At 38.3% G+C, this 14,775-nt stretch overlaps 1 protein-coding gene across 11 annotated transcripts in view; it reads left to right on the forward strand.

Annotated features, from left to right (window-relative positions):
• Window positions 1–14,775, forward strand: part of COBL (cordon-bleu WH2 repeat protein) — a 158,470-nt gene that overhangs the window by 54,909 nt on the left and 88,786 nt on the right. For 7 of the 11 annotated variants that reach the window (XM_061369623.1, XM_061369625.1, XM_061369624.1 and 4 more), the window contains 2 exons: window positions 40–134; window positions 3,457–3,540. In XM_061369623.1, coding sequence (XP_061225607.1) covers window positions 40–134; window positions 3,457–3,540 — 179 coding nt within the window. Of the gene's footprint in view, window positions 1–39; window positions 135–3,456; window positions 3,541–4,346; window positions 4,521–14,775 lie in introns of those variants that run through there. The other 4 variants (XM_061369627.1, XM_061369620.1, XM_061369621.1 and 1 more) reach the window with 2 other exon arrangements.

The following is a 14,775-nucleotide window of genomic DNA, read 5'->3' on the forward strand; positions in this document are numbered from 1 at the left end:
GTCAGAAATGTAAAAAATATTCCATTATAATTGTTTCAGAACCAAGTCGAAAGACTTCAGTAAGCAGTGATGCAATAGAAAAAGAAAAGACAAGACTTCTGGGATTGTTTAATGCTGATAGAAGAAGCAGCAAGGTAAGTATTCAATTGTGTACTACCTCACTAAAATGAATTGTTTCCTTTTCAGATGTATTATGTCTGTGGGTGATGGTGTTTATGGGTGGGTTTTGTCTTCCCTCCCTTCAAGGAGTAATCTGCATGAATGACATTTAATTAGTGCAATCTGATGGAGATATCAGCTGCTTATTGAAACAGCCAGTCACATTTACCATTTACCTTCTTTTTTAATTCTGTGGGTTCAGTAGGTGTTAACAAAGTGCAGGAGTTTCAAGCAACTTACGTCTGCTTCATAGTGCTCAGATTACAAAATGTGTTTATGAAAGAACTGATATAATATAGAACAATTATGGTATCAAGTAGAAGTGTCTTATTAACTCTGTTGTCTGTGGATGATAATAAGTTTTATGGCATTTATATCTTTAGAAGTTCTGTGTAGTCATGCTATTGCCATCTCCAAATCTGTAAAACCAAATAATCAGGTGTAGAAGAAATAACTTGCAGTACTAAACTGAAGAATCAGTATCTGATGGCGCACATTAGGCATTTTTAACTTTGTTTTTAATCCTGAGTTGGAAAATTAAAACCAGAAATTTTGTATAAAATAATTCTCTGCTGTTGAGGTGCCTTTATGAAAAATGTGTCAGTCATCACAGATTAAATACAGAAAAACTTTTTAACTGAAGGAAAACACCAATGGACTTTTGCCTTCATACTTTTTGCAGCCTTCACTAAAAATTTTGGTGTCAACTGATTTTGATTCTAAAGTATCCTATACTCTAGGATATAAAAGTAAAAAGGGAGTTTTCTTTTGTCTAGTTTAAAAAAGCCCTACAAGGCTTTTGAAGTGAAAATATAAAATGTGTGTCTAATCAACTGATACTAAGAAACTCATGCTTGCTAATGGACCAGCATTTCATCTACCCTTCTAGTTTTCTCAGTCATGTTTTAAAAATGAGAAAACTTTCCAAAATCTTTATTAGTAGTCTGCCCTTTTGGTTATGATCAAATTTGGAGTGCTTTTGCAGGGGAATAGCTGAATGGACACTGTTGAAAAATCTGATCTGTCATGAATGCTCAGCTATTCTTAACACCTTATAAAGGACACATGCAAAATATTCTATGAGATAGAAAGTCAGTCCCTTTCAGAGTGTTTATCCTGTGTAAGAAAATTATTTCCCCTGTAGAAGGAAACAAAAGCATAACTGAAGCAGTAATGCTGTATCTGCCTGGAACAATTGGGTAAGCAAGGGAGCTCAGCTTGAGCCTCTAGAGCATGCTGCAGGGCTGTAGTTCCCCTGGAAGAATTTGAGTATACTGCCGCATGCAGTTTCTGAACTTTAGTTTGTTCTCTGATTCCATATTCCTAAACTTCAGTATGAACTGTGTGCTCTTGGAGTTCTAACTCCTGCTGCAGCTCAGGTTTAACTTGTAAAAATATTTATGCTTGTAGCCTTAAAAAAAAAAGTTACTATAAAGCATCCCAATTCTGTGGTTACTGCAGTGTGTTTCTCACATCTGAGTTCAGGGTGATTGTCAAAAGATTGTAAACTCCTTTTTTTATTATTCTCTTCTTTATGCATGATAATCAAACACAAAGGAGGTGATATCCTGAGGATTTAAAAAATACTAATTTTATTAGATGCCAAGGATATTGAGGATTAATTAACAAGTTACAAGTAGTATTTGACCTTGGGAAAAGTAAGGACTCTGCAAACAAGTACGTGAGCTTCTAAATCTGAGGTAAAGGTGTAAGTTTTTCTTGCCACTAGTTCTGACAAGTTAATTGACTTTTCTTGGTCATTCCTTTTTTCGACTCTTACTTTCAGATGGCAAATACTCTGTAGGAAAAGAAACTAAATCAGTCACTTGGTTTAATCCAGCGAGGATGTCATTGTTGCCTTTTCAGTACAAACCTCTAGGAGTTTGAACCCAAATAGATAGAAGGGGTACTGAAAACTGGAGAACAGTGCAGCACACAGGAGCTAGCAGGTGTTAACTGGCCATAATACATCTGGGGTGGTACTGCGGAAGATTTCCAGCTAAAACAGCAGTGAAACTGCTGAATTTAACAGAATGAGGGCGAATTAAATAAGTTCTTAACAGAAGGATCTGGTGGGTTTATGAAGGGATTATATGATGGGAAGCCCAGTGACTTCAGGGCACTGAAAGAGAAGGCTCAGAGCTCCTAAACTCTGCTCTTCACATTTATTCTTACATTTTTTACTTCTCCACAAGACAAGTTGGCTCTTCTTGTTTTATTTTCTTTGTTTGCATTAGCAGCTATGCTTTCTCTCTGTGTGCATGTATGTGGTCACGCATAGTCTGTATTTTAGAACTATTTGATAGCAAGAACTGTCCAAAGTCTTGCACGGTCATACCACTGCAGAGCTGCAGGCATTTACAAGGGGAAGGCAGTTTTATTTTGCAAGGGAAGAAAAACATTAGCCCATGTTGCTAAGTGTCCTGGATCAGGTGTCACTGCATGCTACAGGCCTGCGCTCAGATTTCCATGCCCACACAAATGCTTTCTTTTTCAGCTAGCTCACTGAAAGCAATAGTTGTGGTATGACAGTACACTAGATCTAACTTCTTGAAAGAAATTCTACTATATTATAAACACAGACATAGACTGAAAGCAGAGTCCTATTCTCATGGTTGATACAAATTTCTTGAAAGTATTTCTTTGGTTAACTTTATACTGGCAGGCTTAATGCCAGATCAGGTATCATCTTGTTCTCTCCATTCTAATTTTATGCTGGATCAGTTGCTCTCTGTTTTTCTGCAGCTGGCATAAAAAACATAAAGGTGGCATGAGCTCTCTGTCTTTTTGATGTGAAATGTAGTCATGTGCCTGAGGCTGTACCCAGATAAATCGACACTGCTAAGCAATCCAGTAGAGGCAGAGGGCCTGGGCAGACAGTCATGGGTTGGCTTAATTAGGTAAGGTATACAGTAGTGCACAGAAACAGTCCCATCACTGACGAGGGTCAGGGAAGAAGTTCTCTACTTGTTCCCCTCGGTCTGTGGATATAGCAGAGACTTAGGCTTGGTCCCTGGTGATATACAAGTTGCTAACTACCTGTTTTCCTCCTTGCCCAAGAATTGTTCTGTTTCTTTGTATTCTTTTTCTTAAATCTTTCTGCTGATGGATTTCTTAGGGCCCTGCCTACATTAGAGAAATATTTCAGACTACTTTCAAGTTTCTCAGCAATCAGTTACAGCACTACTCAGAGTGTTTGTCTTGGTTCTGTGATGAGGTCTGGTGCTTTGCTGTGGCATGGGTTTGCTCCTTTCTTTCCTTTGCTGCTGCTGTGTAGGATACTTGTTTGTGTTGCAGACAGAAGAACACTTGGGGATGAACAGAGATTGTGGTGAGGAGGATGCTTTTAGTTCTGCATCTACAAGTGAAGGAAGCTTGGATGTAAGTACTAACACAGCTTGTAGATGCTATTGCATTCCTATTAGATCCCACAGTTTAAAGAAACAAAACCCACTGCTATTCCTGATGCTTGGCCAAGTAGAGATAGCTTTCTTCTTAGCTGGCTTAGTTATGTGAGCACACTGTTCTTGTATCTTGATGAACTTAAAATGCAATGCACTGTCTTCATATAGTACTTGTGAGCTTCACTATAAATAAAGTTTCTTTCAACAATAAATTCTAAGCAGTTGTGAGCAAAAAGTGTTTTAACCAAGGACATAGGTGTTGAGACTGTAAGACAGTGACTACTGCATGTTGCAAAAGTATGTTTGACTTATCAGTGACATTTAAAGGGAGCTTTTCTTTTATAAAAACACACCTCATACTTATCTCTTTGCATGTCTTCTGCAGCATTGCAGCATTCCATTTGTTTCATGAGTAGCTTGGAGGTGCAGAGCACTTTTTTTTTAAATACTGGAAATAACAGAAATAATTTTCCTGAAGTATTTCAGTAGGTTTTTGGGATACTAAAATCCTGTGAACTGCATTTAGGAAGTTTTTTTAAGGGCCTGACGGACTGCTAAGTTGTGAGAATTTAGGTATCTAATTAAGAAGTGTGAATTGTAAACACCTTTGTAAGGTTGTTCTGGTGGATTGGTGATCATAATAAATGGCATGTCTTTTTGTTGCCTTTTTTAATTGCTTGGCTTTTTGTTATCATACTTTCAAAACCTGGAGAAGATTCTGTTGATAACATGGTAGAAGCCTGAAATATAAGGTCCAGGTATGAATCCCCCTTTCACAAACAGGTATTTGGAAAAGGAGTGCTGATCGGTAAAACATACAGCCCACTAGCTACAGAGGAAGGTGACAGAAAATTGTGGAAAAAAAATGGAAGAGTGAGAGAAAAAATCCCAGATAAAAAGAAGTCAAAAGGGAGAAATGGATGGAGAAATGATTGGCTGTGAAGTTTAAAAAAAAAACTAACTTTGGAAATCTGTGAAGACTTCATAATGAAAGAGTGCTGAAAAGGAAAGCTGCTTGTGACACTAAAAATTTGGGTAACACTATAAAGAATGAATGTTTAGGGAGGCAGCTTTGTTAACAGAGTCCTAGTAGAACGTGATGTGGGTAACTGAAATATTCTAGGTAAAAATGTAGGAAATTAATTGGAAGCTCTGCCAAAATATAATAATCTCGTGGCTTATATTCACTGCCATTAAATGTTAATCTCAATATGTTGATACCCAAGTACTAGAAGAGGAAGAGAAGGGATTCCAAGTGAGGATAAGAAGATAATGCAGATACCCTGAACTAGCTTTTACACTAGTGTTCAGTGTTTTCCTCAGAAAAGAGGCATCTCAATTCATTTTTGGAGATAATCTTAATGGGCAAATCGTAAATGAAGATCTGGGTTTTTTTCCTTTGATGTTGATGAAAAGTTTTCATTACTGTCTTGTACATGTAACTGTCTCCTAAAGGCACAGGTGATAGGGAGAAAAGGGAACTGTTTTCTCATTATTCAGTTACATGAACATTCCAGAGATTTAATTCTTTTTCCCTTTGCTCTTAAGAGCAAATAATCTTCAAAAACAATGTAGCCCTTGTTCAGTGTTTACGTCTTTCACTCCTGGCTTGACACCTTTATTTGTATGAGCACCGATCCTGCTAAGACATAAGTGCATACTTAAATGAATGTGTTGACATAGTTCCATTTTAACTTGGTACGATTCTGTTAAAGCTTGCAGAAGATGTATAAATGTCTAACAGATGCATTCAGCAGCACAGAAGGTCCTTCCTTTGAACAGGTTAGATGGGCTTCAAGAAAAAACTCAAAAATTGTGACTTCTTAGATGTAAAACTCTAAAATGCTGTAAACTTGGCATAGGCAGTTGGCATAGATAACTTGTGTTGACCCAGGTTAAACTCAGGTGGAAATGCCAATGAAAGTACTTTACAATTTTTTAAATTCAACTTAACAGTTCCATATGGGCTAGACTTTGAAACCCTTGGTCATTCTGAGTAATTATTCCACTTGCTCAAAAGATATCCTCACTTACTTTGATGGAACTGAGTATCCTATTTAAAATAAGTGGTATCTTATATAGCCATATATATGTGAAATAGAAATTTAGAGCTCATTATATAGAATCCTGGAATCATAGAATAGTTAGGGTTGGAAAGGACCTTAAGATCATCTAGTTCCAACCCCCCCACCACGGGCAGGGACACCTCACACTAAACCATGTCATCCAAGGCTCTGTCCAGCCTGGCCTTGAGCACCACCAGGGGTGCAGCATTCACAGCCTCCCTGGGCAACCCATTCCAGTGCCTCGTCACCCTCACAGTAAAGAACTTCTTCCTTATATCCAATCTAAATATAAGATAAATAATAATAATATAAAAGTTTCATTAAGCTGGGATAGGACTTTGACAAAATGTCATCCAGTAGAGTCCTCCTCTTTAGTAATTTCATCAGATTTACTTTCTGTTTACTGTTTTGTGTCATCTGAAAGTATTTTGCATTCATTGTGCAGGTGTCAAAGCCAAAGTCTCAGATCTGTTTCGAAAAGAAAGTGGTTTGCCATTGCCTTCAGTATAGTGCCTGACTGTATCAGGAAAAAATCTTGCCTGTAAGGAAATAGGCAACTCATGAAGTAATACTGAGATAAGGGCATTTAAATCCTTCTCTCATTGTTACGTACTGGTGATGTGCTCTGAATTGTAGAAAAAAGAATTACTCCATTTTGCGTATTGACCAGTGTTTTTTGAAAACGGGGGATATGAAGGAATAGAATAAAGGTATAAGAAATAAGAGATCCTTAGCACAAGTTATATTCAGCACAAGTTATATTCAGTTTTTAACCACTGTTCTCAGAGCCATATTTACCTAATTATTGTTAGAATTATTAATGCTTCTAAAAATACTTTGGATTGTTGATGAGGAATCAGATTTTCAAAATCAAGATGGGAAAGACAACACTTAAGCTTGAGGTGAAAGGACATTTGTTCACAGTATCAGCAAAAATAAAGGTAAAAAAAGAAGACTTTGTTAACACCTTAGAGAGTGTAAAAATGCAATGGAATTCTCCATGACAGTCCTCAAGAGTGCAGCAGTTCATTATACCATACACAGGATCTGAAATGTAATGGAGTACTGTAAATGAAGCAGAAATCTTTTCCCTTAATCTGTTCCAGTTTTGTGTTAAGCAGATGAGCTTTGTATCTGGGTTGACTTTTCACGAATCAGATGCTCTTGAAATACACTGGTGTATACGTACCAGCATACAAATAAAGGAGTTGGAAGTTGCAGCACAGTTAACTGTGATCTGCTTTTTGTGTGCCAAAGACAGACAAAACTGCAATTTAAAACAGCTGGGGGGTGGGGGGGGGGGGGGGGAAGTAATTTAACTAATTTAACTCTGCCGCTTGGTGTCACTGTCCTCAAATAAACAGTTGATCAAGATGAAATTGGGTATTTGGAACACAGTACTAAAATTAGATGTTTTTATTTTGGGGGCCTTCGTGTTTTCATAAATCAAGGCCAAAAAAACACATCCCAGGTCCTGAATTACATGTAGCTCAGAAGTGGACTTTGTTTATGTAATAAATCAGCTTGGGAAAAAATATTTAGAAGTACATCCAGGGACACTTATCAGAGGATTTGGAACTTCAGCTCAAAGTCTTATCGCACAAGGTTTCCTTAGTTCACACAGGACTTCAGCACAGCAACGTTAGAGGATTTTCATCAGGACCATTTTTCAAACATCTAGTCTTCAGTGATTGTTTGAATATTGGTGGTATTCATAACACAATCAATGAACCAAAAACGAGGCTATAGTTCCCTGCTTAATGAATCTGTCATGGCTGTGATTATAATTGTTCATGAAGAAAACTGTCAGGGAAGAAACAATAGTATTTTAAATTCCAGTTTCAGATAAGTTTAGGATATGTATATGGGTTTGGGTTTTTTGGGGGGTTTTGTTTTGGGGTTTTTTTGTTGGGTTTTTTTATCATTATTTTTATTTTCACAGCACCTGTATAATTGCAAAATCATGTTCCAGAAGAGAATACTGTTACTAATGTTTGTAAAAAGTCATCAGGACTTCTAGTGCATTAGTAACCTTGCAATCACTTCTTAAGTGGTGGGAACAGCTATTTTCCCTATAAAGGCTTTTGAAAAATAATTTATTTACATTTTCAGGGCCTCGTTTGTCGTAATGTACTCTTAAACTTTTATGTCCTTCTTGATGGCAGGACATACCATTCATGATAAACTTTCCCAGTTCAGAAGTGGCTGGAAAGCAGAAATGAAGTACAATTTCACAAATGCTATTTAAAATGTGATTTCCCTTTACCCATGTCAGGTCCCAGGTGATCAGTTAATACCATCTACTGTCCAGGATTTCACCTCTCATGCCCAGGTGTTGTTGAGGGCAGTAGGAATAAGAATGCTACCCATGTCGTCTAAATGGAAGTTAACAGCCATCTACTTTTAATATTGCCTTGTGGCTGACAATCCCATTCACTTCAGATTCCTGTTTTCATATTCTTGCTTCTTGGTCTCCTGGCAATGCTTAGGATGATGTTGTTTATATGTGTTTATTTGTACTAGCAGAGTCAAATCCTGGGCGAGTTCTGTTGCGTTTTACCCAGTTATCTACGTACACTGTCAAAGGTGTAGGTTGTGATCTGGCCTTGGAACAATTTTGTTTACTGTGGTTCTGTTTGCAAAACATAAAATTCAACAAACTGAGTAGGGAGAGTTGTCTAAATACTAAGGCAGACTGGTCTGTTTCCCCCAGTCTTTTGTTATAGGGTGCCTGTAAGCCCTTAGTTAGATGCCAGGGGATTCCACTAGGGAAGATACAGTATAGTTACATAGTTAAATGTTTTCATTTGTGCAACTGTTTACATAATTAGAAGAAAAATAGATTTATTGAATACCAAATATCTCAGGATAAGGTTCACTGTCACGGTACAGTTACTTTTATTTTGAGATCCTGTGATACTCTGAGGAAAAAAAAAATAAGAAATCACTTTACTGTTAACTTTCCTTGATACGAAGAAAGGTTTGCCAGAGCCAACTAGCTTGAGACTGGCATTCAGAGAATGCCGGTAGCAGAGATGACAGTAGTCAACTTTTCCTCCTTGTCTACAGAGGGCAGGACAAGAAGTAAATTCCTTTATATACAGCAGTGAAAATTTAACAGGTTTTAGAGAGGGGAGAAAAATCTGACTGCGTGGAGGTTTCACAAGGGAGCAGGGTATTAAAGAGACTTATCATCGTTTAATCTGTAAAACCTCCAAAAATATCTAGAGGATGAGCTAGATGTACTTGATTCTTCCTTGGAGCAGGGGGATAGACTAGGTGGATGGTGGAGGTGCTTTTCAGCCAGATTATAGCTGCTGAAGAGATGTAGCTGTACCCACCTCCTTTTGTGGTGTACACTTACAGGATACTAAGTCTTTGATCATGTGAATCGCAGATACTTTCATGTAATATATCTTCAGATTCTTGCTGTATATGTGACATACGTGTATGTGATATGTGTTACATGTGATAGCAGAAGGCGAGACCTTGAAATAATGGTTTCAGTGGCATCAGACTTCAGTTTCTTGGTCGAGAGCGTGGTGTTACTAGATCTCTCCAAAGAAAAGATCTATGGGGTTAGTGTTTAGAAAATTAAAAAAAAAAAAAAAAATAAGATAAATAAATCATCCCAGAACCAGCTGAACTTGAACTACTCTCGCTAAAAAAAAAAAAAAGGGGGGGGGGGAAGCCTGAGGCAGACACCTGGAATGGAAAGCCTCAGCATCTATGGTTAAAGCATGGTAAAGTTACAAGCTATTAAAAACAGTATCTGGTGAGGAGACATGTCAGCTGACCCCTGTTGTCTGTTCTGCTTAGCTTGTACTACCACAAGATTGGCAGCTTCATGCATTGAAAAATCACTTGTCAGCTCTTGCCCTCACCACACAAAAGTGGCTTAAGATTACGAGATTGGAAAACAAATCATTTAGGGTGGACTTCCCTTCCCTGTCTTGGCTTCTCAGTGCTTTTTGTAGAGGTCCCATTTCTAGGCATTTTTTTTGCAAACATGGAGGTTTGATTAAAATCAAAAGTTTATCACATAGTTATTGGTTGCCATAACCTTCATCTTTACATAAAACTGCATGGCTCAGAGAAAAATCACTACAATGCATTGTACTGAAGTTGTTGCTTTTAAAAAGACAACTTGGAAACTTCAGTTTCTGCAGTGATTTTTACAGGATGTTTTGCAGGAAATACGCTCATGAAATGTTCTGAGATGAACAGAGAGAAATGGATGAAGTTGAATTGAAAGGGTTTGGGTCATACCTACAGAAAGAACTGGGCACAAGTATGCCTGGCAGTGACTGCTTTAAATGCTCATCAGTGTGGGCTTCTGTTGGACACTGGATCTAAGCATCCCAAAGTCAGATTTTTCAGGTTTTAAGCCACTGAAATCTGCACAGCAGGAGCTGCAGGTTAAACTCTGCACATCCTCTGTGTCTGCTACCTGCCTCTGCTCAAGACTGAAACCTTGAGTCAGCTACTAGATTTAGGCATTTTAAGCTTTTACTCTAAAAGCTCACCATCCACCACTGTTAGCCAAAATGTGAGAGTGCCAAAATGTGAGTGCGCCAAAATGTGAGAGTTCTCTACCTTTAGAGATACCAGCCGATTTTCTGTCTCTCTCAGAACCTTTATTGAGAGATCTACTTCCTCCTTTGCAAAGAAAACCAGAAAAGTTGCTGTGCTGGAGACTGCCTGGAACAAAGCTGTGAGGTATTCTTGATGTGGGAAGCACCCTTTTGTGAAAATACCCAAATATTCAGTGACTCAGAAAGAGACAGCAAGAGCAAGCTGAACTATTCAGACCAGTAACGAAATAACTGCGGTGGCAGCTCTGGGTTCCAGTGCCAGCGCTGGAGATGTTTTTCTATGTTTTATGCTAAGCAGATGTTAGATCCAGCAAACAAGTAGTCACTGGAGCCAGAACTGGAGGAGCCACATGACTTGCTCCCTGCCCAGTTGAGTGTCCTGATCTCAGACTCTTTCTAGCTATATTCCTGTCCTTGAACAGAGAATAATCTTGCTCTGCTCATGAGAGGGGGAAGTTTGTTTTGTCTTGGCTAGAAGAAGGTTTTGAACCTGGATTTACTACATTCTTATTGAATCACTGAATCTGGGGCAAGGGTAGGACAAGAGAGGAGAAAAATACCATAGCTGCTGCTTCTAACAGTTTTATTGTGGAGCCAGGTTTCTTAGTTTTGCTTTAAGCGCACCTATTGGATCCAGGTGCTGATGAAGATGGAGAGATTTATCAATTTTATGGATCTCAGTGGAGTTCAGGCAGGGGTTTAGAAGCATAGTTTCTCAGCAGTTTTCACACTCGGCACACCCAGAAGCAGAATTCAAGCATCAAAATGGGAGTAAGCGTATCAGAAGGGTAAGTGTCACAAACTTATTGAAGGGAAAGCACAACGTAGTGTGAGTTAGGGAGGCCCAGCCTAACACGAGCACAGTAAGTTAGGCTAGTGTGAGGCAACTGAACTTCCAGTCCTGAGCTGCATGGCATCGTTCTCCATACTGTGGATGTACCCAATTGGTCTGGCTTAAGTTGGCTCAGATATCTCCCGCGGATGTTTAATTAAGACCTGGTGACACACCCTTAACCACCCAAATCCTTTAATGTCTGATTCATGTTTTGTAACTGATTTCACTGAAAAGCTCTGGAAAAAATAGAATAAAGCAGCAGCTAATAAGAGCAATGGCTTTTAATTTGCATTAATAAAAGAACATTAAAACAAAAAACAAAGACAAACTTAAATTCCGTTTGAGATTTTTGTAGTGACATCTCAACCACTCAGGCTTTGCTTTCTTGGCTTTTAATATTACCGGAGCCCCTTAATAGTGCATAATAACCTTGTAATTCATATTCGCTCATAATTCATTCAGTATATTGTTCTTAGTGTAACTGGTAAGCATGTAGTGGTGTGGAAAATACCACCTTTAAAGAAATGTTTATCCCAGGATCAGGCTTTTCTACCTGATTGGATAAGCAGAGATGTTCCTTAAAAAAGTCACATATTTCTGTGTACGTAAAATGCTTTTTATGTTTAAGTCTGGGATGGTTTGGGAATGAGCCGGGGAATTATTAATTCCACTACAAAGTCCATTTCTGCTTTATTTAATGGTGGATGTCCAAATATTTCTTGTAAAGCTTTCAAGTATAACTACTGTAGTGAAAGGATTAGTGTGTATTTATGCTAATGCCCTTTATTAGATGAAATCAGAAATGGCTACTTGCATGTCATGGACTCCATATTTCTAATACAATGGAAACTTTTTTTTTTTCATACAGTAACACCTGTTGCTATAGAGGCATAATTCGAATCACATATAACCATAGATTTATTATATTAGTTTAAAATCCTATTAGCATATATAGATTTTTAGATACAGTGGAGATTTTCAACGCCAGTTAAGGTATAATTTCTTTCTTTTGCAAGCAGTTTCTGAGGCATGAGCACTAATAGGATTTGGTTCTTTTCCAGCCTCTTCTGTGGACAGTGAAGACTCGATTTCATTAAAAGTAGTGGCAAACAATATTTCTTTTAATTAGATGATCTCACGATTTCCACACATATTTGTTCTGCGCATTATTGTTCGTTGGCAAAACTTTGCTGCTTGGTAGCGTGTGAAACCATATGTCTCAATAACATCTTATGGCAGGTGAGGGAGGATTTGCAAAACAACATTTGCTGACAGGACACAATGCATTTCACTTTGATGGGGAAGTTTTCCTTAGTGAACTTTATGGCTTAGTTTTCTCATGCATAGTCAAACTTATGTGAGACTTAGTGGGCCTTGCAGGTCTCTCTTTAACTCAAAGAGGAGTTCTGTGAAGCCCAGTCTGACTAGCACAAAGTACTGTGCGTGCAGCTCATTTCTTCACCACTACTAAAAGACCTTTTAATGCCTGTAGCACGTGTTTCACATTCTTTCCACTTTTCTAACAAACAACTGTTAAATTGGATTTTATTGGTCTTCTGTGTGCAGCTCAAATACAGATCTTCCCCTTTGAGCTTAGCAGAAATGATTACAAGTAATTTCAGACATGGCTTTTTCTCTGGCTCTCCAGTGTTTAATATTTCATTTTAATTTTCATCAGCATTTTGGGATGCAAGCTGAAGAGGGGGAAGATTGACAAATAGCAGTCAGTCTTCTTAAAGACTTTTACAACATCATGAAGTAATAATAGCTCCAGTCAGATCTACTTTCTTCAATTATTATTATTTTTTAATATCATTTACACTTTTGAGCAGATCTCAAAATATATGGAGAAACTAAGGAAAGCATTGCTGGGTTTAGAAATGGTCAGCTGGAAGGCCAGAAGAAAAAGCAGATCAAAGCAAATAGCTGGAGGTAACCCTGCAGAGTTCTTAAATAGGTGAGTAGCTGTAGATGTTGGACCCACTGACTTTTTCAGTGTCATACCAAGCACCTGCTTCAGTGTTTTGCTGGTTCAGTACCTCAGTGACCTGGGTGAGAGCACCAGGTGCAACCGATGTCTAGGACATGAGCTGTGTAGGCAGGCTCTGAAGTATACTGACATGGTGAGATGGAGAGATTGCCAGTAGATTTATGACTCTTAGTATTTGGTTCCCCCACGCTCCCCTCCTCCAGTTATAACATTTTTTCTTTCCATCCCAGGAAAGGCTCAGGTACACATGTTGATTTTGATCTCTCTCAGTTTCAGCACAGAGATGGTGTGATTTCACTGCCTCTAAATGGAGCTTGTTCTGATTTACAGTTGTTTGCATAGGACAAGAGTCAGCCTATTAAAGTGCACTGTGGAGGTTTGCCTTATAAAAACTTAATGGCAGCAGATTTGACAGCAGGGGGAAGGGAAGAAGAAACATTTAAGACTATTTATTAATCAAGAATTCCAGGAGTGAGGCTTTTCTTGCCTTGACTCTGGCAAATGTACAGATGAGAGATACTGTGCAGGGACTGTTTCTGCAAAAACAGAGAAAGCCCTTTAAACGTAAACATTTGAGCAGCTGGCATGGGAGATTAGTGCAGCAGTGGCGGGAGGGGGTAATAGTGGATAGTGGTGCTGTCTAAATTTAACAAACGTTAAGCTAGATACTTGTTCTAGTTGAAGGATTACAGGTCAGAAAGACAATATCAACTAAAAATACTAGCAATTGTACAAGACAAAGTCATTAACTAGTATTTATTTAAAACAACTTGCCTTTCCAAAATTGTGACTCCCCCAGAAAGGGGAAAAAAAATGTTTTGGGAGAAAATGTTCTATGCAACTGGCTTGAATTAAGAAAAAAACCAAACAAACCCCATGCTTTATTTTGTCTATGGAAAAGCAGTGCTTTGAGACTCCTTAATGTTTTTTCTTCGGATTGTGAACTGTCTTAATGTAATTTTCTACTTTTAATTTCCTGTGGCTGAATATTATATCAAAAGAAAGCATCATGCTGATGGTGAAAGTAGTGTAGGGCCTGTTAGCTTTGTAAACGTGTTCATATGCTGTTTAACATCACCTGGGGGGGGTTCTGTTTTGTTTTTTTAAACCCTCACCTAATAGTTATGCAACTAGGCTATACATCAGGATATCTGATCATGCATTGGGGTTTTTGGTTTTTAATTTGTGTTTTGATCGCACTTTTAAAACAACTCCTTGGCTGTTAGCTGTGATCAGATTCACATGTGTGTTTTGTTGGAGGTGCTTTACTTTATTTCTTTAGCAGTAGAGACTAATGGTTTCTGGAGCCAAATTTTATGTTTAAAAAATCAGAGCTATGCTTTGTGTGCTGGCGTTGTTATGATTTTCATTGAGTTTGAAAGTATACTGAAGAAGAAGATCTCCTGGAGAAATGACAACAGCAGCACAGTTTGGAACATTACTGTCTTCTGGCACTGTAAAGTCGGAGTGACCATCCGAGACTTGATGGAGAACTCACTAGAGCCAGCGGAAAAATTCCTCATGGTTTCAGCTGGCTTTGGACCATGTCTTTTATGAGTTGTTGGCCATTACCTACATTAGGCCATTTAAAAATCATTATTTTGCTACTTCAGGTTCTCTTTTGCATGGACAAAGGTCCTCTGGCACTTTCACTGTCATCTTTGAAAAAGTGAACCTTTTCTGTGGACAGTTGACACACATAAACCCCTCAAAGCTTCTTGATTTG

This window comes from Neopsephotus bourkii, unplaced genomic scaffold (assembly GCF_033783945.1).
Source record: "Neopsephotus bourkii isolate Nb327-2 ecotype Australia unplaced genomic scaffold, CSIRO-AGI_Nbou_v1 NB_1508, whole genome shotgun sequence".
In the NCBI taxonomy this organism is placed as follows: Eukaryota; Metazoa; Chordata; class Aves; order Psittaciformes; family Psittacidae; genus Neopsephotus; species Neopsephotus bourkii.